This window comes from Miscanthus floridulus, chromosome 17, assembly GCF_019320115.1.
Source record: "Miscanthus floridulus cultivar M001 chromosome 17, ASM1932011v1, whole genome shotgun sequence".
Classification (NCBI taxonomy): domain Eukaryota; kingdom Viridiplantae; phylum Streptophyta; class Magnoliopsida; order Poales; family Poaceae; genus Miscanthus; species Miscanthus floridulus.
This window is the reverse complement of record NC_089596.1, coordinates 31,389,892-31,415,825: the sequence shown is the minus strand read 5'-3', so window position 1 is coordinate 31,415,825 and position 25,934 is coordinate 31,389,892. Positions and strand designations below refer to the sequence as shown.

At 42.5% G+C, this 25,934-nt stretch overlaps 1 protein-coding gene across 1 annotated transcript; it reads right to left on the bottom strand.

Annotated features, from left to right (window-relative positions):
* Positions 1 to 6,569: 6,569 nt before the first annotated feature.
* Positions 6,570 to 25,903, bottom strand: LOC136515492 (protein EXPORTIN 1A-like). Its single transcript, XM_066509065.1, has 7 exons — positions 25,713 to 25,903; positions 7,803 to 7,878; positions 7,587 to 7,694; positions 7,371 to 7,508; positions 7,164 to 7,295; positions 6,989 to 7,093; positions 6,570 to 6,692 (listed from the first exon to the last, which is right to left on the bottom strand). Exons 1-7 carry the CDS (start codon positions 25,901 to 25,903, stop codon positions 6,570 to 6,572), a joined length of 873 nt encoding a protein of 290 aa, XP_066365162.1.
* Between the last annotated feature and the right edge of the window lie 31 nt (positions 25,904 to 25,934).

Here is a 25,934-nt window from a genome sequence, read left to right as displayed (position 1 = left end):
ACATGTGGAACCAAATGAATTATAACCAAAGCCACTATGCAAATGTAGGAACGAGCGCACCTTATAATCATTGTTCATATCCAAAGGCGGCTGGTTCATGATACCTATGAGGTAGTGGTACCGAGATTGCAAGGACCTTTCTCTGTACTGATCTGAAGTATATATGTGGAGCTTGGGAGGCACAAAAAAAAACAAATATATATATGTGGCACACAAGTCAGTGACAGACAACAATATTGAATAAATGTCCAGAGCACTTGTCCTAGTTGCTGGCCTATACGTGTTCCTATCACCAGTTGTGATAAACAAGAGAGGAAACAAGGATGAAAGGAAACAAGTATTAAAGATAGCAACGGATATAAACAAGGCAAAAGGTACCACAAACAATAAAGCTATTGAGTGTTCCTTATGTGCTTCTTTTCGATATCTTCTATTCTCTTTTACTATTTTTTTTCTTTTATTTTTTTGTCCAATTTTTTTTTCTTGCTTTTGCTCTTTTGATATTTTTTTCTCAGCAAGGAGACACAAGAATAAACCACAAAAAATTTGAGCTCAATTGAATAAAAGATGTGGCCTATAGAAAATTAGGACTGTGCTCTAAAAAGCATACCAAAATTTGTGGGCCTAGAAACTCAATTTTCCTAATCGAATTTCGTAAATCTAATTTTTGCGAACCCAGCAACGCTGGGATGAAATAGATCTAAAATTTTCTGGCATTCTCCGTAGATATAAAATTTTCCCCGTTTTGAGTTCGGATGCAAAAGTTATGACTGTTTTAAGGAAGCTGCTCGAATAAGGGTTTTAGTGGACACAAGATGCAAACCGATGGTGATACGGAATAGCAGTGGGTGGAGAGATCAACACAAACTAGAAAAGAACACAATCTAAACCAGCAACAAGACTTTGACCTAGGACACAAACTCAACAACGGAATCTAAAACTGAAATATGCAAAGGCTATGGCGCAGAAGGTTCTAGGATAGGAAATAAAAGTATGGCACTGGACTATAGGACGAATGCAAAACTCTCAAACTAGGGAATAAAAGTGAACCTGATGGTATACCTTAGCTCTGATACTACTTAATGGGACGGGGATCCCGATCTTCCGTCAGGTGATGGTAACTATCGTTGTGGCGGAGAATGACACACCGATCCGGCTTCAGATCGAAAGATCGAACTCTGCAATCTTAGCACCACAGCTCCTCTAGTTATCAACCGAGTCATGGACCAGGTTGACCTCGCCAAGAATGCTAATCCCTGCCGGCGCAATGAAGAACACAAGCAAGAACAAGAAAGATCGCAACTAAATTGTGGATGTATGATTAATCTCACGAGTTGGGGTCTCACAAACCGATGAACGGCGAAACTGTTCTTGACAGAATAATCTAAGCAAAACCCAAACCCTAATGACGGCGGAGGCATATGATTATAAAGGTCTTAGGGTCGTTGCCTACCCTGGACATGCCTCCTAATGGGCCCAAACACGATACACGGTCCAATGGACCAAAAGAAGGTGTCGCAGCACCCTGGTAGATTCTGGATGCTGACTTGTTTTGATGATTCCTGTTGATTCCGAAGAGCTTTTGATGTGAAACCACTTGGATTGGCTTCCTTATCAAATTATCTTTCCATCCATATATGGATCATTGAAAACGGAGTCCAGATGCGTCTTGGGTATCCGTTTTATTGCAGACTGGTCCTGATGGCCGAGGTAGACTCGAACTCGGATTGGACTGGGCCTCTGGCTTGGCTTGGACGTCCTTGCTGGCCTCCTAAGGTGGTGGCCAAGGAGGAGGATGTCCAAGGGCTTTCTTGGTGGGTTCTCCAAGTCCTTGGGGTGTGCTCCCACTTGGGCCAGGGTCCCAAGGATGTCTAACAAGCCCATGACGACAGTGTAGCTCCTGCCAGAAATAGCGACAGAATATATTGGTGATTTGGAGGCCTTGCCGATGTGATATTGAGATGGAACTAGATCTATTTGAAAGCTTATCAAACAAGCTTTCCATCAAGTGCTCATTGACCTCGATCGCACTCCGGATGGATGAGTTATGGCCTTCCCAATGAGGCACTGTCGGGTTGCCGACGAACTGAAAGTTCAACTTTGATGAACTTTCATTATGAAACACATTTGAACCTACAATCAAATAGTGACATGTACATGTGGAACCAAGTGAATTATAACCAAAGCCACTATACAAATGTAGGAACGAGCGCACCTTATAATCATTGTTCGTATCTGAAGGTGCCATGTCCTCATCAATGGTCCTCCAAGGACTCAAGCCATGCATCTTCGATCGGCTCAGTAAGTACGCCGGACGATGGGTTGAAGAGGTCCTAGTGATCCTCTAGAGCCTAAGAATGACCCCAAACTGAACCATAGGGTTCACACCCTTCTTCCTAGCCTATGGAGCTGAAGCAGTGCTATCCTCCGACCTCGACCACGACGCCCCAAGAGTGAAGGCCTTTGACCGTGACCGAGTCGCGGAGGCTTAGCAAGATGCGGTCGACCTACCCGAGGAGGCTTGTGAGACAACCATCATCCGCTCCACTCACTACCAGCAAACTCTCTGCAGGTACCATGAAAGGAAAATCAGAGGGAGGATCCTCAAGGTCGGAGACCTTGTACTTTGAAGAAACCAATCAACCAAGGAGAAACACAAACTCTCTCCCCCATGGGAAGGTCCCTATACGGTGACCAAGGTGATCCGACTGGGTGCCTACCGACTGAAGGACGACAACGGCAATGTTCTCACCAACACTTGGAATAATGAACAGTATTTCATTTCTTCCCCTAAAAATTCGATCTTACCATTTTCTTTCATTTAACGTTCGCTCCTACAAGCACCCCAGCCTGAACACTTTTGGCCCAGGTCGCTCGGGGGCTCTAAGAGGGTGCGATACCACCTCTCCTTTTTCCATGAGGGTGTGATACCACCTCTCTTTTTCCATAAGGGTGCGATACCACCTCTCTTTTTTGCTATCATATAGTAAATACTTTTCACCCAAACGAAAGAGTAGTCCGTTCCTTTAATTACCCTACGTAACTTTGTTTTAAATTCCCGACTGATTACACCCCGCCACGACATATGGTTACGAGCAGCTGAGCGTCACAGACCATGCCTGGGTTCTTAAGGTTGCAGCCTACGAGTCAAACGGGCAGGTGCAAAAAAGAAAGGATAAAAAATAGAGCTATGCTAGGGTAAAAACAAAGAATGGATGGGACAAGCTTCCCCTTACGAAGTGATTCATCACAAAACAAAATTTATGTATTCATGAATAACAAACTGTTCACACGAGGGCTTTCCCATGAACTTATCCTTTACATATGCTGATTACTTCTACTCTAAATACTACTGTGGCCGCCCGATGACATCTGCTGACGGCACGACCGATGAAGATAATGGCTGCTCGCTCTCCGATGGGGTGACATTTGGTTTGGTCAAAGGCAGGACGACGCTCGCTTCTGACCTGGCCACCACTCCATCTGCAGGCTGGGTGATGTCTTCTTGATGCATGCCTTTAGCTACGCTCGCATGGCGAGCCTCCATCCCCAACTGCGTGGAGACTTGTTCGACCACCATCTGTGCGCATGACATCAAGCTATCCCTGAGCGCATGGATGGCATCCGCGCTCTAGCCGTCGGCGTACCTGCTGTAGATGGCGGCAAAGTCTAGGTCTGGGTGGTGCGTCGCCACTGAGGTTAGCACCCTCGATGTCCCGTAGAACATCTCGTCGGAGATAAGCGCTCGAACCATGTTCGGGACCTCTGCCAGCTGGATGGAGGGCGTGCTGGTGCTTGGCACTGACCCGAACACCTCCGAGACAACGACCTGGGCGACATTGCGGATCTGGTCGAGCTCCCCCTCGAGAGCACATCGCTCTTCAAGTGAGGTAACAGTGTTCAAAATCAACAAAAGTCATTCTTTTTCAATTAACTCTGTTATATTTTTCATTCACTGGGCGTACAATAACAAGGATCTATCAGCAACTACAGTTATGATGACAAAAACCTTGGCCTTGTTATTTAGCACTACTTCAGCATTATTTTTTAGTGAACAAACAATGTTTTTCTCTCACAACAAATCAGCATAAGCATTGGCATAAGCCAAATTTTAGCGATGACTGTAGGTTTATCCCCGCACTGAGCGATGGACATCTCATGAAGCATAGAAGCCAGGCGAAAGCATAACTAAACTTCACCATAACTGTAGTTGCTGATTGGTCCTTGCGCAACTCCTCCTTTTCATCTCCAACTTCTCCATCCTTGCTCAAATGTGCTAACCACCAAGTGTATCACCTTGTGCATGTGTGTTAGCAACTTTTCACAAATATTTTCAAGGGCGTTAGCACTCACTAGAATCTAAATGCATATACAATGAATTAGAATAGCTAGTGACACTTTGATAACCATATTTCACGACGAGTTTCACCCCTCTGAATAGTACGTCTATCTATCCTAAACACACTCACACCGACTTGGTGTCTTGAGTGCCAAAACAAAAAACTCCTATCAAATATACCTTTGTCCTGAGCCTTTTTGTTTTTCTCTTTCTTCTTTTTCAAGCTTTGGGCACTTGATCATCACCATGGCCTCCACCATCATCATGATCTTCATTCATTTGGATTGTGCTAACCTATCTTATACACACTTAGAGCCAAATGTTAGCACTTAGGGTTTCATCAAATCACCAAAACCAAACTAGAGCTTTCAAGTGGGTCCTAGGCAAATAACAAATCACACACATATTTTTGAGATGAGGGGAAGTAGGGAGATACAAGACTACTCCCTCCGTCCCACGATAAAGTTGTTATGGGATGCGTGCAGGTCAAACTTTCTCAATATTGATTAGATTTATAGAAAATACGTGCAGCATTTATATCTCCAAATAAATTTATTATAAAAGTATATTCAACGATCTATCTATTGATACTAATTATGTATTATAAATATTAATATTATTTTATATATAATTGGTCATAGTTAAAAAAACCAACTTCTCGTAAAGCGAGAATGACTTCTATTTTGGGACTGAGGGAGTATTGGGTAATTTTTTTTCATTTTTACCAAATAAACAAATTAAGAGCAACTTTAGCAAACTCCAGCAGGCCCTACTCAAACCCTTAAAAGTAGGAGTCTCTTAAATTCCATCCTCAAGCCCTCATTCCTAGGGGCTCTAGAGGGGGCCTTATTTTTTCTGTTGTCACCATTTCACTCTGAGGCACAGCCATGATTTAACCATAGGGGGGCCGTTTTGGTATTACCAATGATAACCATATATGATAAAAATATGCGCGCGTACATACACATATATATAATATTGACTTAGCAAGAGTATAAATAATAATCAAATCAATATTTGTTTTGTGATACAAATGAAAGTTAAAAGTCTAAATGGTACTGAAAGTTATAGCAAAATAAAAAATTAAATAGCCCTAAGTCTCTAGTCTCTACCCAACTAATCTAATTCATAGAAAAAATCATTGTAATAACTGGAATAAAAGAGAGGGGAAAGATAAAGCACTAATAATTAACGTCATAACTAGCTAATTGGTCGTATATTATTCAGATCAACTAAGATATTGTGTAGGAAAAACTACAACAATTAATAATAACAAGAACAAAATAGAGGGAGAAATCATATAGATATCAATAAGGACTAACACAAAGAAGAGATGAGAAATAAATACAACACTAATTAGTATTTTTTATTAGCTAATTAATGGGTTATATAGTGGGGGCATAGGGAGGTTGGGGGGGGGGGGGTTGGCCCCCTGGCACCCCCTTCCCTCCGTCGCCCCTGTTCACTTTCGCCAAGCACAACCAGTGTCAAGGTTTCATAGGGGATTAGAAAAGGTTGATGATCCACGTTAATGTTGGTTGTTCACCGTGAAGGCTGAGGAAGTAGACGAGCATCATGATGGTGAAACAATCATAGACGACTAGAGGGATAGAAGACACCGGGACTCACCCCAAGTGAAGATGACAACTTCGGCTTGCACCTTACAGTAACTCTAAGAGTCTCTTTATAAACTTTCGTAGTGATAGTAATATATATTTTGGTGGAAAAAAACCCTCATCAACAGCTTTTTTACAATTAAATCTCCAAATACTATCATGCTTTATTCCTAGCTAGTTTGTCGCTCGCCAAGGACAAAGAGTGAAACAGGCTCTTTAAAATGCCAAAATCAGATATAGATAAATTGTTGGTTGGTGGAGAGAGTTAAAAATAAGACGGATGAAGATGCTCTCACGGTCGAGAAGAGCGTTGATTGTCGAAATTACGGCCTTACGGGAGAGGGCCCTTAAATCTTATTATTACTAGTACATCACGCGCGCCCTCGCGCGCGCCGGCTAGTCACTCGGTTAAGGCGTAGGTAAAAAATATGTTTAACAAATCTTGGAATCAGCGTTATGTGGAGGTAATCAACAATAAAATTACAGCAGGCACCTTTTTTCACCACCCTAGAAGAAAACTCAGGCACTTGGAAGTCGAGGGCTCCAGAGTTATTCTGAGGCCGGACCAACAAACAGGAAGCTACATTAGAGAAAGCTGAATCAACAAGGGAACATTAGGAATCTACCATTTCGTCTTGCAATTCGCTAGGGGCAATGAGGGCCGGAATGGCAAGCATCCGTTGTCGCTCCCATTCTCTTTGGGCGGCAGCCTCTTCCGCGTATAGATCCTTGTTATCCTAAAATCACAAGACAAGCAATCGCAAACGTGAATCACAAGACAATTTGCACAAAATCACTTGTGTAAACAAAAAAGAAATAGGATCGAAATTCATCGCTAATGTGCTGGTGGAACTAAGGGCCTATCCGGTCCACAAGCACATAAAAACAATAGTGTATGGTAAGCAAGAAATGCATCCTTATTCCTAGAGCCTAATTGTGGTAGTCTGTCACATCCCTATTTATCTAATTTGGTTTTGCGTCAAATGCATATAATTAGGATAAAGGTTATGGCAAGCCAAACTGAGGAGGTTACCTGAGCTGAGAACTCCTTCGACTGCACCAGGAAGCCTCTAATATGGTTTTTGAAACTTGGAAGATCATGTTTTGAACTAAGAAGGCCATCTACAAACTTGGTCACCTGTCCAATGAATCTCATTAGGTCTATGGTGATTCATGGCACAACCCAAGAAGTGTGGCTGCAATTGTACCTGGGTTACCGTCATGTTAGGGAATGATGTTCCTAATAGTTTTATGGTGTAATCTCGAACAAACATGGCACTATCTGTATATTGATATGCTACTGAAGAAGCATCCCATAGAGGCTCCGTTAGACCATCAACCTACATATTAGCAAATCCAATAATTAGATGAACAAATAAAATGATTGGTTATAGGGAGGATGAATATAAGCATACCACACAAAATAAGTGTTGTAGCACCAAAACATGAAGCTTGAAACCAGGTTTGTGGAATGTGTCTGTGAGAACTGCAAAAATCTCTTGCTCAATTGTGAAAAAGTAGGTTTTGTAGAATTGATTTTGGAATCCTGAAGCCTGCAAACAAATCACATGGGATAGTTAGCTTCCATATAGCTATATGATGATAGCATTGGATGGAATATGTTTTCCTACCTGGAATTTTTTGAAAATGTCCAACAATAGACTAAGGCCAGTCTCTACAATATTTCTCTCTGTACGTCTGAATGCCCAATTAATCGAATCGATCACAAGCTTCAATTGCTGAAACAGAAAGTCAAATGATAACCATAAATAATATAAGAGTTGAAGACAATATGTCACATCATAAATTCACATCAAGGCCTCAAAACAAAAGGGGTTACTACTAACCGGACTTGAAAGCTGGATTAATGCTTGGAAGCAATCGGTACCAATTGCACGAAGCAAAGAACAAAATTTGAGACGTCACAGTAGGCAGGCGGCGCTGGCTGCAGCGCCACAACAAAGCGGAGGGAAGCGGAGCAGCGGGACAAAATGCGCAGGAGGCAGTGGGTAGCGGCGTGAGACAGATCCAGCCATGGAGGCACCGGATCTGCCAGATCCGCCGGTTTGGGGGCGTAGGGAAAAAACTGTTTAATCTTTGCACAGATACAACATTAACAGTTCAATGTAGATATTTCATGTATAGACAACTGGAAGCTTTGTCACTTTGTTGATAGTATTTAGAAACAAACCCATTTAAAATGCGTACGTAGGTAGGAGTTAATCAAGCTGACAGCATACGACACCGTTGTCTTCATAGGGCACGTGGATCAGCTCTTGACATCATCATCATATCAACCTGCCAAGATTAATAATAGACTGAGACGTCATGTGTTAATCAGTATAGCATGAATAAATTCTTATAAGTTAGGGAGCATTGTACTCTGTTGCTTTCCAATCTATTAGCCATACAGAAGGTAATGCAATCCCAAAACCTCATACAACTCCCATAGAAATAACCCCTAATAAATAAACTCTGAATAATTTGGCCTGAGAAGTAAGCATTACTAAATGGTATTTTCATATTGGGCAATATGTCAGTTTGGCAGGACAACTGTTAGGTTGTATGTATGGCTAAGATAAATATAAATACCTAGAGCACTGAAATACTGATTACTCCCCCCCCCCCTCTCGCATTCCTTTTTTATTTGCACCTATTTTCTTTCACTACAAAGGTCATTTTCATACGCATATTGGGAAACAGTAGAAGTATAATCAAAGATTAAAGATTAAGTACTTTGCGTACTATTTTGCTCATCATGGTTGCAGAACCTAAGTATAGTATATGTATGTTTTCACGTTGGTACAGAGACAAATCATATACCAAAATAATCCTAAGGTACCTTTTTTTCTTATGTCGGTACAGAGCAGCAGGTAGGTTGCAATGACCTGACTGATCTGCACTTTATGTTCTAAAAAGTTTAGCGACATATCATAGTAAGCATGAGAAGAAGTAGTATTGCTTTTATACATAAATCGCATGGGAGGGGGGTTAGGGAGAAAGCTGACCCTAAAGAGTAGAATCATCATTGTTATATATATGTACCAACAATAGTTTCGTATTCGTTAAAAAAACATATAAAGGCCAGCAAGCAGGTATAGGTAAGAAATCAACATGAAAGGAGAGGAGGTTTAAGCAGCCCACACCCTACAGAACAGCAAGGCAATCACAGTGACCACGTAGATCGTTGAAAGAAAAGTTGCAAATGTTTACCTTGGTCTCACTTTCAGCTAGTTCAATTATGAGTATGGCAGAAACATGTCATGGAAATACAACTGCAACGTGTATATAATTCAGAGGAAAGGGTGAGCCAAATTATAGTAATTCGTAGTGACATCTCTCTTTGCAAACAAACATGTTGTTTTAAAGGGCTATAAAGTTTCCGCTGGCACAACGAAAAAGCTTAGGGTTTTTTCCCAATGAAGACAGGATTCTTAGAGGCTTCAGAAACATACCAATCATCCTTTGGTCTTCAACTTCAAGCTTGAAGGCATGGTGACAACCAGGTTACTGTCACAAATTGCATAATATAAATAACATGGCATGGCCAGTACCTCACAAGAGAACAAACATCAGATAATATGTGTAACAAAATCGACCAAATCATAAGAACGTAAGTACAAAAACAATCACCGAAGTGATCAAATTCCTATACTTAAGCTCTCATAATCCCGGTAGTCTGGATATCACGAAGGATTTCAACCAACTCTCGACATACAAACCAAGACCGTAGTGATTCAACACAACACATCATTCGTTACAACATTTCACAAGTAGCATTCGGATTACATCCATCAGAGTTCGAATAAAAATATTACAAACCAAGTTCAAGTTCGCGGAAGCAACATAGTTTAGTACATAACTTCATAGTTTTAAATACATTGCTAGATCTGAGTCATGTCCCACAAAAGCATCATCAGGTATGAGAACCAGGAGAGACCGCGTCCAACGGTCTAGTCTTCATCCCTAGCTGGGAGAAGGCAGTACTTGCAGCAACCAAAGTAGAACTAGTCATCTACGATAGGTGGGAGACAAACCCTGAGTACGAGAAGATACTCAGCTAGACTTACCCATCAAAACCAGAAATAAAAGACACCAAGGGTCATGCAAGGCTTAAGACATGGGCTAGCTTGACACAGTTGCATAAAAGAGCTTATGAATATAGTAACCAATTTAAACTTAGCATCAAGCTTTCATCATTTACCTGTCCACTAGATTAGCACCTGTACTAGAGCACTCACTTATTAGGAGCAAACAATATTAACCATAGCAGGTATAATAAGGCTATCATCATCATATCATTATTTCCGAACCATTAGGCTATTTAGTGTATCTACTTTGGAGATAAGCCCATCAAGTTCTCACTAACCGGGAGAGACGACGACTTGGATCGAATTACAACTCAGCTAAGGGGGTATTCCTAACTCTCACCCTAGCATACTTTGCAAGGGTAGCCGTGGGTCACCTTTGGGACAACTCAGGAACCAAATTCACGGGTACAATCAGTGCCAGCACTCTTAGGGATTACCCTTCTGCCAGGACGATTAGGACTTTTAAATCACCTGCCCTTTGACTCACGCCTACGGCTCTCTTCCGAGGCGTACTTTATACTTATCGACTCCCGGCCTGAGGTGAGCTACTCGGCTTCACGATCGGTCTTCGGACATGGCCAACTAAGAGAGAGGCATGCGTTCAACATGAATAGGAAAGGCTCCAAGATTCAGTCCTTAATCGACACAGACGGAGTCACTGCAAATCGTCAAGCCTCCGTCCGGTCTTCATTTCAAATTAAGACTGGTTCTTTTCCACGATAGCAAATATAGCCAATCGTGCCATATGTATCTCGCTATATCTCGCAGGTGATAGAAAATCACCTGACTTCTACCGTGTTTAAGCAGGGCTAAGCACTACACGAACTTGAGCTACATAGGATTTAGGGTATCAATATCTGGACAAGGATCGGATAACCAATGCAGCAAGTGTTTGCATCCAACACCTAAACTTAATGAAATAATATATATATGTAACAATAATACTTTAACTGCATTTCAGAAATTAGGAGGCTTAATATGCTCCGGGGCTTGCCTTTCACAAAGTTGCACGGACGGTGATCTAGGCACTCAACGGCGACCTCGTCTGGCACTTCTTCTATGGGCTGCACCTCCGGTGTCGGCTGCTGTTGCTCGCTCGGTTCCTCGAATTCCAGTAGGGTCACACCTTCCAGTACTCCTATTTGCATGCTGATGCACAAGATAAATATCATGGATGCATAAGGAATGACATGATGCTCAAGATGAATGAATCACAGTAAATGTTTAACGAAAACATCACTGGACACTCATTTACTGATTTAGAATAGCTCTATTCAAATCACTTTAAAATATGTATCTAACTTAATTTGAAGAACGAGATCAACTTACCTAACTCGCATAACCTAAGATAAAGATGCTCATCTTCAGTTAAAGGCCTAACACCTAGGAACATTACCACAAACTTAGAAATAGTAAAGGCATACTTAAATTAACATTTAAAGTTTCATATGCACACAAGTAGTCCCTTAATTCAATCACAACAATAGTTCTACAATTCCAAATGACTTGCATGTGGACATTTTGGAAAGCTTATGAAATTCCCTACAAATCCTTTGTAAACATCAAAGCATGATTCTTACGTTAACCAAATTGAATTCCAGTAAACCTAGAATCTGTCCAGAAATGACAGGGTTACTAAATTAAACATTTAGTGATGATGCAAAAGCATAATTGGACCAAACCAAATTTACCAACTTGTTGTGCCTACCAGAGGAATATTAGAAAGTATAGTGCCAACTTCTAAATAAATTATTTAATATCCTTTTCTAATTTATTTAGTTAATGAGGTGATTAAAGTAATATATAGTAAAACTATTCAGAAAAATCTACAAAAATTACCGTAGCTATCTCATACTTCATATAGACTAGCATAAAAATTTCAAAGCCATAGGGCAAGCATAACTTGCTGTATCCAAAATAACAGATGGCATGTCTATTTTGAGCATAATTAGGAAACCCTATTGAAAAGTGTCAAGTAACAGATTTCTTATTTTTCCTAATATCATTCTAGCATAAGAATAGCACTCACCAATTTTTACCCTAACTAGATCTATAGAAAAATTATGAAAATTCACACAAGATCCATCCATGCAAACAAGAGAATTTTCTGTCTCCTACATACAGTGTCCAAAATATATGAAAATTTAACTACAAGCTATTCATGATATGACCAGTACACCATAAAAATTTCATGCCATTTGGAGCTACATAGAAAAAGATATAATTACCCCTATTTCTTTCATGATTAAAAGAGATAATTAGTAACTCCATTTTTCATAATAGAACATAGCATAAATTATATTTTTAATAAAAACTAGACATTATCATGAACTCAGCAAAATTGGAACCACATCATTTGAATCTACCAACTAGGAGATACATATTTTTGAATATATACACAAATCTGTGAAAAGAATAAAACAAAAACAAATTTGAAACCCTACTCTACTGCTGGCCCGGCCCGGTCAGACTCAGTGGCCCATGAAACACGCGCTGGCATGGCCCAAACGTGATGCGGCCCACGCTAGCTCCTGCCTAAGAACGACGGCTGATGCGCGGGTCCCACGCGACAGAGAGACAGGTAGGGGAGGAGGAACGGACGGCGGCGTAGCTCATCGCCGATGGCCTCTCCGGCGAGTCCAACGGTACTACGATGTTCTCCTCGCCCGTGCGCATCTAGTGGTGCCCTCAATCAAAGCTATTACTGCGGCTACTGGCAATGGTGACGGCCATGGCGACGCACGGCCATGGCATGGCTAGCTCCGACGAGACGACGGCGTCACAGCCCTAATAGGTGACCCTACGAGCATTAGTGGCATTCACAGGACCTAGCGCAAGGGAGAGAAGGGATGGGAAGGTTGCGGTGACCATTGGCCATGGGGAGCGCCAACTCCGGCGAGGTCCCACCATGGCGATGGTGGAAGAAATGGCGATTACGCCCTTACCAAGGCTCAAATGGACCGACTGAATGGTGGATGAGGTAGAGCGGATCACGGCAAAGCTATTGATGAGCTGGGCAATGCGTTTTTGCAGTGGTGAGGGTGCAAGGCAACGGTGATGCTCGGTCAGAACTGAAGAAGCTGCTGTGGCTCGGCGCTGCGCGTGGTGGAGGCAAAAGAAAGGCAATGGAGCAGGCGAGTGCGTCGAGCAGGCGCTGGCCTTCTTCTAGAGCTCGGACGCACGATGTGGAGGCTTCGACAGAGCATGCGCGCCACACAGTGAGCAGCTCCTGTGCCGGTCGACCACGGCGAGCTCTGACCATTTTCTGAAACGGTGATTCAGTGTTCACGACGACGACTGATAGTGTGACTTCAACGATCCGTAACTCCCAAACGGTGGCGATCTGGTTCATGGTATAGTTAACAAAATTGAAGACCTAAGTGAGTACTACAACTTCTTCAATTGGAGCTCGAGTTGGTTCAACCTGGTTAGGGAGATACAAGCCTCCAAACATTGGTACACGAAACTGTAAATCACTTAAGGACTTAGAAATATTTTTCAGTGTTGAATCCACCATCAACAATGACTTGTGGGCCATGTTTGAGGCTATTCCACACATTTTCATGAGTTGATCATAAAACAAGTTTTGTTCCTTGATAAATTAGCTACAACTTTGGTAAAGAGTGCACAGCCATGCAAGATCTCTAAGTTGGACTTCTTAATCAGTCAAACAGAGTCACTCTAGGGGTCATTTCAAGTCAAACCTCTCCTAAAGGGCAATTTGGTCATTTTGGTCCACATGAACAATGTCCAAACAATTACCCTAAGTGTAGTTAAGGTGTATTAGACCATAATCAACCACTTTACACAAGTGTTATACCAATTTCTAATGATCACATGTGATGAAGCCACAAAACAAGCAATTCACTCAAATGTTGCAATTTCATGTTTCACATGTTTCATGACCTTGTTGTTATTTTATACTTGTCATATTACTACCATGTTGCCATGTTTCAGGGTATGAGAAACTCATGTTGCATTCACATGTTTCACTACTACCATTCATAAGCAATCAAGTATGAAACAATCAGAATTTGCGAATGTTGCATATGTATGTTTTAGTGACAATGGCATGATGACATGGATGATGCATATGTTTATGAAATGAAATGCAGTTTTGTAGAAGCCAAACACCTAGGGTGTTATAGCCCTCCCCCCTTAGAAGAATCTCGTCCCGAGATTTGGAAAGCGTACCAGTCAGTATAGAAAGCCGGATAATTTTCCTTTAAATAATCTTCCCGCTCCCATGTTGCATCCCGATCACTATGATTACTCCAAACTACCTTGTACAACTTAACTACTCACTTATGAGTCACTCTTTCTTGAGTATCCAAAACCTACATGGGCTTCTCCTCATAAGAAAGATCATATTTCAAGTTGACTTTCCTTGTTGCTATTCTTTCCTCGGGAATACAAAGACACTTCTTCAGCTGAGACACATGGAATACCGAGAATATAGCTCCCATTTCACATGGTAGATCGAGTTTATAGGCTACGCTTCCACTTTTCTTGATAATGCGGTAAGGTCCAACATATTGAGGCTCAAGCTTCCTTTTGATTCCAAAATGTTTTACTCCTTTCATAGGGGATACTTTCAGATAAACATGATCACCTACTTCAAACTCAATAGGTTTTCTTTTCTTGTCAGCATAGCTCTTTTGTCTAGCTTGAGTGGTAGTCATATTCTTCTGTATAGTTCGGACTTGCTCTTTGGCTTCTTTTACAAAATCAATACCATAGAATCTTCTTTCTCTGGGTTCTACCTAGTTCAAAGGAGTTCTACACTTGCGGCCATAAAGAACTTCAAAATGAGCCATTTTGATACTCTCTTGATAATTGTTGTTATAAGAGAATTCAGCGAGAGGCAACTAGTCCTCCCAAGAGCCTTTGCAAGAGATAAGACAAGCTCTAAGCATGTCTTCAAGAATTTGATTAACATGCTAAGTCTGTCCTGATGTTTGCGGATGATAGGCAGAACTGCAGATTAGATGAGTGCAAGATTCTGATGTAAGCACTCCCAAAAGCGAGTCGTGAATTGTGGTCCTCTATCTAAAACAATGGATTTGGGTACACCATGGAGACGTACCACTTGTTGAAAGTAAATCTAAGCATAATTGTGCGGGTGATAGGTAGACTTGACCAGAATAAAGTGAGCGGATTTAGTTAGACGATCTACAATAACCCAGATGGAATCACAACCCTTGTTGGTAGTGGGTAATCCAACAATGAAATCCATAACAATTTCTTCCCACTTCCAACCAGGAATAGAGAGTGGCTGCAATAATCCAGGCCTCATGTGAATAGCCTTGACTCTGCAATAGTTATCACACCTTGCCACATAGGCTGTGATTTCTTTCTTCATCTTGGTCCACCAATAATACAGCTTGAGATCTTGATACATTTTACTACTATCAGGATAGATGGACAATCTAGAAGAATGGGCTTCAGCCATAATTTGATTTCTAAGTTCTTTGTCTTTGGGTACTACAAGCCTATCATTAAACTAGAGAATTCCTTTATCATCGACCCTAAAGTGCTTGGTCTCTTGATCTTTCATCTTCTGCTTGATATGAAATACACCCACATCAGTCTTCTAGAGTTCGATAATTCAACTTCTAAGAGAGCAATCCATAGTGATATTGTGGAGTACTACCGGATGAAGGAGGTGTGCCAGATGAAAGTCTTCACTAACTAAGGAATCGCAATGGGCCTTTCTGCTTAAGGCATCAGCAACCACATTTGCCTTACCAGGATGGTAGTGCACTTGAAGGTTGTAGTCTTTAATTAATTCTAACCATCGTCGTTGACGCATGTTCAACTTGGGTTGAGTAAAGATGTGCTTGAGACTTTTATGGTTAGTATAGATGTTGCACACATTACCCAGCAAGTAATGTCTCCAAATCTTTAGGGCATGAACAACCGCGGCTAGCTCTAAGTCATGGGTAGGATAATTGATTTCATGCTTTCAAAGCTGGCACGAAGCATAAGTAATGACCTAGCCCTCCTGCATAAGAACACACCCAAACCGGTGCCACATGCATCACAGTAGACATCAAAAGGCTTCTCGATGTTAGGTTGTGCCAACATAGGAGCAGAGGTTAGTAGGGTCCGCAAAGTGTGGAAAGCCTCTTCACACTTCGGAGTCCACACAAACTTCTCATCCTTTTGAAGTAGTCGAGTCATGGGCTTGGCGATTTTTGAGAAATCCGAGATAAAGTGACGATAGTAGCTAGCCAAACCCAGGAAACTTCGGACTTCTGTGACTATAGTAGGTGCCTTCCACTCAAGGACTTCTTGCACCTTAGTAGGGTCAACCGAAATTCCATCTCCAGATAACACATGACCTAGAAAAGGTATCTTGTTCAACTAGAATTCGCACTTGCTGAACTTAGCATAAAGCGGGTTGTCACGTAACCGAGTTAAAACAATTCTCAGATGTTCAGCATGCTCTTCTTCATTCTGAGAATATACAAGGATATCATCAATGAACACGACGATGAATTTGTCTAGTTTTAGCATGAATACTGAATTCATCAGGTACATAAAGTGTGCTGGAGCATTTGTCAACCCAAAGGACATGACAAGGTATTTGAATAAGCCATAACGAGTAGAGAAAGTTGTCTTAGGTATATCTTCAGGACGAATTTTGATCTGATGGTAGCCAGACCTCAAATCAATCTTGGAGAATACCTTAGCTTTGGAGAGCTGATCAAACAGAATATCAATGCGAGGAAGAGGGTATTTGTTCTTGATGGTAACAGCATTAGGGGGGCGATAATCCACGCACATGCATAGAGACTCGTCCTTCTTCTTCACAAATATAGTCGGACAACCCCAAGGAGAAGAACTAGGCCAAATCAAACCTTTCTTTAGTATCTCATTCAACTGACTCTTCAGCTCAGCCAACTCATTGGGCAGCATTCTATAGGGCCTTCGAGAAATAGGAGCCATACCTGAAACGAGTTCTATCTTGAATTCTACATCACGGTCCGGAGGTAATCCAGGCAAGTCATTAGGGAAGACATCTAAAAACTCATAGACAACCGGTATATCCTCAATGGCTTTGGCTAGGGTAGCATTGGCTGTATTGTAGATAGAGATATCACGAGGTAACTACACTAGAAAACCCTTCTTATCCACAGGATCCCTCAACATTACCACACGGGTTGATGTATCGATCAACACTCCATTCCCGCTCATCCACTTCATTCCTAGGATTACATCGATTCCTACCCCCGGTAGAACTACAAGATCCGTAAGGAACACTCGATCCCCAATCTCAATCTTTACATCTTTAACTACTTGGTTAGTCAAGATATTATTTCTAGCAGCACTAATACAATAACCACCCTTGACAATTGTAATCACATTCATCTTATGCTTAGATGCAAAAGTAGAACTCACAAAGGAATGAAAAGCACCCAAATCAAAGAGCACAACTGTAGGGTGATCATTAACAAGGAACTTACCAGCGGTGACCACTTCACCAGCAGGAATTTCCTCCACAGTAGTGTAGTGAACACGCCCCTGACGGACGTATCCCTGAGCATTCTGCTTGGAAGGATAGGGACACTTATTAGCCTAATGACCAGGCTAGTTATAGTTCCAGCATGGCCTGTTTGCTGGTGGGACATTGGAGCTGCCCTACCCAGAGGTATTCTTTGGCAAGGAAATTATGTACCCCTTGCGGAAACCAGTTTTAGCTTGATTTTTCTTCTGAGGTGGGTGGTACCGGACATTAGCATTGGGTGGACGATACTGGGTCTTAGATACCACTGGTGCTTTAGACTGAGAAGCACCTGCCTCAAAGTTTCTTTTATGGGTCTTGGAAGCAGCATATATCTTATCATTATTCTCCTGAGTCAGGGTGTCACTGATAAACTCATTGAAGGTGACACACTTGCAGTTGCCCATAGACTTCATCAGTTTAGGGGAAAGTCCCCTCTTGAAACTAGCTATTCTTTTAGCGTCAGTATCGACGAACTCAAGAGCATACCTTGCCAAGTTGTTGAATGCCTAGAGGTATTCATTAAGACTCTTGTTGCCTTGGGTTAGCTTCATAAACTCAGTATGCTTAATGGCCATGAGACCAGGAGGGATAAAATGTCCCCGAAAAGCTGTCTGGAACTAGCCCAAACTATCTTGACGTTTGTAGGGAAGGTGGTCCTGTGATGGGTCCACCAGATGCCTATAGGGCCTTGGAGCTGGTGTCCTGCATACGAGGCCTTCATACCTTCTGTTAAACGGAGCAATCCAAACCTTTGCTCTATCATGCTTAACCATTCATCAGCTTGTAATGGTTCTTCTGCCTCTCTAAAGATAGGAGGCTTTGTGTCCATGAAGTCCTTAAAGCTGTTGTACTAGTTCGGCTCGGGTCCCTGGCGGACATGTCGATCATCGCGGTTAGCCATATGGCGCGTAGCCTCAGCTAGCATGCGCTTACTTTCAACGACTATCTGCATTAGCTCAGTTGGTGTGGGCGGTGGAGGAGGTGGTTGTTCCTCATCTCCCATGCTACGACCGCGACGAAGGTTATAAGCCATCTGCAAAATGTATAGCCAATGAGCACTGACGATGTGGAAATTTTTGTAGATGAATTGTATAATTATGCCAAACTGAGTCCATTGGAGAGAATGCATTTATATAATCAACAAAGGCACAATCATTCATCACAATCACACAACTCATCAAGCGCATCAATTGACACATAAATGCGATGAACTTAACCAACAACGAGATCTATAGACCGCAAAGACGGAATTTAACAAAGGCTCACATATGTGGAGCATAACACATTTGATAGGTTACATCCAAGCCATAGTGGTTCCAAAATAACATAGGGTCCGATATTACATCCCAACGATTAACTTATTACAAAGCTACTCGTTCCTGCATGAGGATCAACAAAAGACTAGCTCTAGTGCATTAGCTAAGTAGTAAGCTAAACTACGCATCATCCTTGGAGTCAGTGTTGAAGATCTCTCCTCCATCTTCATCACTAGTAGGCTCTAACTCCTCATCTTCCTCCTCTTCAGGTGGAACATCCTCAGGTCCATTGACCTCCATGCCATCATCACCTTCAGCCATGATGACACCAGAGCCCATCTCATCCTCATTGTCATTCTCATCATCAGGTGGTAGGAGAGGGTGAAGTTGATTGTGTAATAGGTGAACCTCCTCATGGAGATGGTCATTGTACTCTTCAGCAACTGCCAACTGCTGCTCTAGCTCCACCTGTCGCGCTCTCAACACATTCTCCTCGTGCCAGGCTTCATTCCGTTAGTTCAGCACATGAATCAACATACGTTCATAGTTGTGGTGAGCAACTGTCAACCTCTAAACCTCCAGAGTCTCTTGGTCCCATTCCTATGTTACTTGCTCCAAACGGTGCTAAGCTGCATTCCTCTCAGCAGTCACCCGGGCTAGCTCTGCCCTCAGCCTTTCTACCTCAGTAGGCTCCGGACGGGGCTCACGAGGAGCTAACCGGTGACGAGGCGCCCTGCCTCCAGTGGACTTGCGAGCAGTGAGTTTCGTGCGTGCCATCTGTAGTAAAAAGTTGCAACGTAAGGGGAGAATCATTTAAGGGATACGAAATTTAATTAGTCGAGACCATCAATTTTAAAGGAGGGAGTAATGCAAGGAATGCCATGTATGCTTGAACATGATGCATACACGATCCGTATGTCCTCACAAACCTAGAAATTTTTTTTAAAGGCTAGCGAAATATATGGTGGCATACATACGTTCTCTCATATACGGTAGCTAGTCGATCTACAACGATACGTTGTTAGTGTACCTGCAGAAAATTTCATTTTAGCCCAATAAATTCCCAAAAAGGCATGTAAACTAAATACTTTCATACATACATCCCCCGATGCATATACTCTAGTATCACAGCTACCCATCAGAGATACCCACATTTAAGTACTCTCATAGATACATGATCGAACATGTAAGTATGCGAGCAACCACAACTACTCTCCCCTAGACCGACGGTTGGACGGTCATGCTCTCACAACTCCCACTTACCAGAGCGTAGAGGTATTTTGATCTATACATTACCACCCAAGCGGATGGCATCCATACAATAGCACGTCGTATGGACAACGAAACAGAAACAAGCAGGAACCCCCAAGTTAGTACTTTAATAAGCCACCTAAGAGTCCTTATTTGGGCATAAGGGATATGACCACTGGCAATACTTAGTATTTAATTTAGAATTTTCACAAATACTTTTGTTTTAAATACACAAATGACATGTTTAGTGTTGAATTTTGCTCTGATGCCAGCTGTAATAGAACCGACCAAATCATAAGAACATAAGTATAAAAACAATCACCGAAGTGATCAAATTCCTGTACTTAAGGTCCCATAATCTCAGTAGTCCAGAAATCATGAAGGATTTCAACCAACTCTCAACATACAAACCAAGACCGTAGTGATTCAACACAACACATCATTCATTACAACATTTTACAAGTAGCATTCGGATTACATCCATCAGAGTTTGAATAAAAATATTACAAACCAAGTTCAAGTTCGCGGAAGCAACATAGTTTAGTACATAACTTCATAGTTTTAAATACATTGCTAGATCTGAGTCATATCCCACAAAAGCATTATCAGGTACGAGAACTAGGAGAGACCGCGCCCAACGGTCTAGTCTTCATCCTCAGCTGGGAGAAGGCAGTACTTGCAACAACCAAAGTAGAACTAGTCATCTGCAACAGGTGGGAGATAAACCCTGAGTACGAGAAGGTACTCAGCTAGACTTACCCGTCAAAACTAGAAATAAAAGACACCAAGGGTCATGCAAGGCTTAAGAGGTGGGCTAGCTTGACACAGTTGCATAAAAGAGCTTATGAATATAGTAACCAATTTAAACTTAGCATCAAGCTTTCATCATTTACCTATCCACTAGATTAGCACCTATACTAGAGCACTCACTTATTAGGAGCAAACAATATTAACCATAGCAGGTATAATAAGGCTGTCATCATCATATCATCATTTTCGAACCATTAGGTTATTTAGTGTATCTACTTTGGAGATAAGCCCGTCAAGTTCTCACTAACCGGGAGAGATGGCGACTCGAATCGAATTACAACTCAGCTGAGGGGGTATTCCTAACTCTCACACTGGCATACTTTGCAAGGGTAGCCGTGGGTCACCTTTGGGACAACTCAGGAACCAAATTCGTGGGTTCGATCAGCGCCAGCACTCTTAGGGATTACCCTTCTGTCAGGACGATCAAGACTTTTAAATCACTTGCCCTTGGACTCACGCCTATGGCTCCCTTCCGAGGCATACTTTATACTTATCGACTCCTGGCCTGAGGTGAGCTACTCGGCTTCGCGGTCGGTCTTCGGACACGGCCAACTAAGAGAGAGGCATGCGTTCAACATGAACAGGAAAGGCTCCAAGATTCAGTCCTTAATCGACACAGACGGAGTCACTGCAAACCGGCATGCCTCCGTCCGGTCTTCATTTCAAATTAAGACTGGTTCTTTTCCACGATAGCAAATATAACGAACCGTGCCATATGTATCTTCCTATATATCGTAGGTGATAGGAAATCACCCGACTTCTACCGTGTTTAAGCAGGGCTAAGCACCACATGAACCTGAGCTACATAGGATTTAGGGTATCAATATCTGGACAAGGATCGGATAACCAATGCAGCAAGTGTTTGCATCCAACACTTAAACTTAATGCAACAATATATATGTAACAATAATACTTTAACTGCATTTCGGAAATTAGAAGACTTAATATGCTTCGGGGCTTGCCTTTCATAAAGTTGCACGGACAGTGATCTGGGCACTCAACGGCGACCTCATCTGGCACTTCTCCTGTGGGCTGCACCTCCTGAACCTCTGGTGTCGACTGCTGCTGCTCGCTCGGTTCCTCGAATTCCAGCAGGGTCACACCTTTCGATACACCTATTTGCATGCCGATGCATAAGATAAATATCATGGATGCATAAGGAATGACATGATGCTCAAGATGAATGAATCACAGTAAATGTTTAACGAAAACATCACTGGACACTCGTTTACCGATTTAGAATAGCTCTATTCAAATCACTTTAAAACATGTATCTAACTTAATTTGAAGAACGAGATCAACTTACCTAACTCGCATAACCTAAGATAAAGATGCTCATCTTCAGTTAAAGGCCTAACACCTAGCAACATTACCACAAACTTAGAAATAGTAAAGGCATACTTAAATTAACATTTAAAGTTTCATATGCACACAAGTAGTCCCTTAATTCAATCACAACACGAGTTCTACAATTCCAAATGACTTGCATGAGGATATTCTGGAAAGCTTATGAAATTCCCTACAAATCCTTTGTAAACATCAAAGCATGATTCTTACGTTAACCAAATCAAATTCCAGTAAACCTAGAATCTATCCAGAAATGACAGGGTTACTAAATTAAATATTTAGTGATGATGCAAAAGCATAATTGGACCAAACTAAATTTACCAACTTGTTGTGCCTACCAGAGGAACATTAGAAAGTATAGTGCCAACTTCTAAATAAATTATTTAATATCCTTTTCTAATTTATTTAGTTAATTAGGTGATTAAAGCAATATATAATAAAACTGTTCAGAAAAATCTACAAAAATTACAATAGCTATCTCATGCTTCATATAGACTACCATAAAAATTTCAAAGCCATAGGGGAAGCATAACTTATTGTATCCAAAATAACAGATGGCATGTCTATTTTGAGCATAATTAGGAAACCCTATTGAAAAGTGTCAAGCAATAGATTTCTTATTTTTCCTAGTATCATTCTAGCATAAGAATAGCACTCACCAATTTTTACCCTAACTGGATCTATAGAAAAATTATGAAAATTCACACAAGATCCATCCATGCAAACAAGAGAATTTTCTATCTCCTATATATGGTGTCCAAAATATATGAAAATTTAACTACAAGCTATTCATGATATGAGCAGTACACCATAAAAATTTCATGCCATTTGGAGCTACATAGAAAAAGATATAATTACCCCTATTTCTTTCATGATTAAAAGAGATAATTAGTAACTCCATTTTTCATAATAGAACATAGCATAAATTATATTTTTAATAAAAACTAGACATTATCATGAACTCAGCAAAATTAGAACCATATCATTTGAATCTACCAACTAGGAGATACATATTTTTGAATATATACACAAATCTGTGAAAAGAATAAAACAAAAACAAATTTGAAACCCTACTCTACTGCTGGGCCGGCCCGGTCAGACTCGGCGGCCCATGAAACACGCGCTGGCGTGGCCCAAATGCGACGCGGCCCACGCTAGCTCCCGCCTGAGAACAACAGCTAACGCGTGGGTCCCACACGACAGAGAGACAGGCAGGGGAGGTGGAACGGACGGCGGCGTAGCTCGTCGCCGGTGGCCTCTCCGGCGAGTCCAGCAGTACTACGATGTTCTCCTCGCCCGTGTGCATCTAGCGGTGCCCTCAATCAAAGCTATTGCTGCGGCTACTGGTAATGGCGACGGCCATGGCGGCGCACGGCCACGGCATGGCCGGCTCCAGCGAGACGACGGCATCGATGCCCTAATGGGTGACCCTACGAGCATCAGTGGCATTCACAGGACCTAGCGCAAGGGAGAGAAGGGATGGGAAGGTTGCGGTGACCGTTGGCCATGGGGAGCGCCAACTCCGGCGAGGTCCCGCCATGGCGGCGGTGGAAGAAATGGCGATTACGCCCTTACCAAGGCTCAAATGGACCGACTAAATGGTGGAGGAGGTAGAGGGGATCACGGTGAAGCTGTTGCCGAACTGGGCAACGCGTTTTTGCAGTGGCGAGCACGCAAGGCGACGGCGACGCTCGGTTGGAACTGAAGAAGCTGCTGCGGCTCGGCGCTGCGCGCGGTGGAGGCGAAAGAAAGGCAATGGAGCAGGTCAGTGCGTCGGGCAGGTGCTGGCCTTCTTCTGGAGCTTGGATGCGTGACATGGAGGCTTTGGCAGAGCATGCGCGCCACGCGGTGAGCAGCTCCTGTGCCGGTCGACCATGGCGAGCTCTAACCGTTTTCTAAAACGGTGATTCAGTGTTCACGACGACGACTGACAGCGCGACTTCAATGATCCGTAACTCCCAAACGGTAGCGATCTGGTTCATGGTATAGTTAACAAAATTGAAGACCTAAGTGAGTACTACAACTTCTTCAATTGGAGCTCGAGTTGGTTCAGCCTGGTTAGGGAGATACAAGCCTCCAAACATTGATACATGAAACTGTAAATCACTTAAGGACTTAGAAATATTTTTCAGTGTTGAATCCACCATCAACAATGACTTGTGGGCCATGTTTGAGGCTATTCCACACATTTTCATGAGTTGATCATAAAACAAGTTTTGTTCCTTGATAAATTAGCTACAACTTTGGTAAAGAGTGCACAGCCATGCAAGATCTCTAAGTTGGACTTCTTAATCAGTCAAACAGAGTCACTCTAGGGGTCATTTCAAGTCAAACCTCTCCTAAAGGGCAATTTGGTCATTTTGGTCCACATGAACAATGTCCAAACAATTACCCTAAGTGTAGTTAAGGTGTATTAGACCATAATCAACCACTTTACACAAGTGCTATACCAATTTCTAATGATCACATGTGATGAAGCCATAAAACAAGCAATTCACTCAAATGTTGCAATTTCATGTTTCACATGTTTCATGACCTTGTTGTTATTTTATACTTATCATATTACTACCTTGTTGCCATGTTTCAGGGTATGAGAAACTCATGTTGCATTCACATGTTTCACTACTACCATCCATAAGCAATCAAGTATGAAACAATCAGAATTTGCGAATGTTGCATATGTATGTTTCAGTGACAATGGCATGATGACATGGATGATGCATATGTTTATGAAATGAAATGCAGTTTTGTAGAAGCCAAACACCTAGGGTGTTACAATATGCTTGAGCAATGGGTACGTATTTTTTTCGTCATGGGCTTAAGAAGGAAAAAATGGCAGGTGCCAAAACCTCAAAGTAGTGTACCTACGCAGAATATTACTGGGACTAAACATCGCTGTGGCAATCGAAATGTACATATCAATTTGTGCTCTGTTGACAAGGGAACTAAGCGAGCACCACTGTGGAAACGTGGTGAGGTAAGATGGCGAGAAGTAGTGATGAGAAGTACACTCTCTGTTGTGGCCTCTGATGCAAATCGACCAACATTCAAAATTGCAGGCACTCATATGGAGCAAAGGTGAGAGAGATTACATAACCTTTGTAGCAGCGGTAGTGAGGTGGCCACTGGCAATTGGTGCTGTCCTCCCAGAGATGAACACGGAGAAGGCAAACATTAGAGCTGCAGGCACTATAGGTCAAGCAATAGAACACGATTCATAGTCAACGTAGGGACAAATTAGAGAGACAAAAGCAAAATCATAAAATAAGATGAAACGGGAGCACCTGAGACTGGTCTGTACCAAACGCGGCACTGTCGAGGCCCACCCGCACTGGGTGCGGCCACCATATGTAGCCACAGTGGGAGAAAGGGAGAGGGGGGAAGATGAGGACGAGCGTGGCACTGTCCAGGCGGCGCACCGGCCTTCTGTGGAGCCCATGCAGCCGGATCTAGCGGCGATGGGGAGGCCTAGCGCTGGATCCGCCTGCTCGCCGTAGATCCAGCGCCTCCTTTGCCGACGCGAGCCCCAAGCCGTGGTGCAGCCTCAGATCCGCCGCCGAGAGGGGCCTCGCGAGCGGCCGGTCCAGATCCACTGCCGACCTTGCCGACGTGACCTCCCCGTCGTCATCGAGGGGCAGCACGGAGGTCCCTCCGCCGGCAGAGCACGGGTCACGCGCGGCCATGGGGACGACCGGTGACGGAGGGGCCAAACCC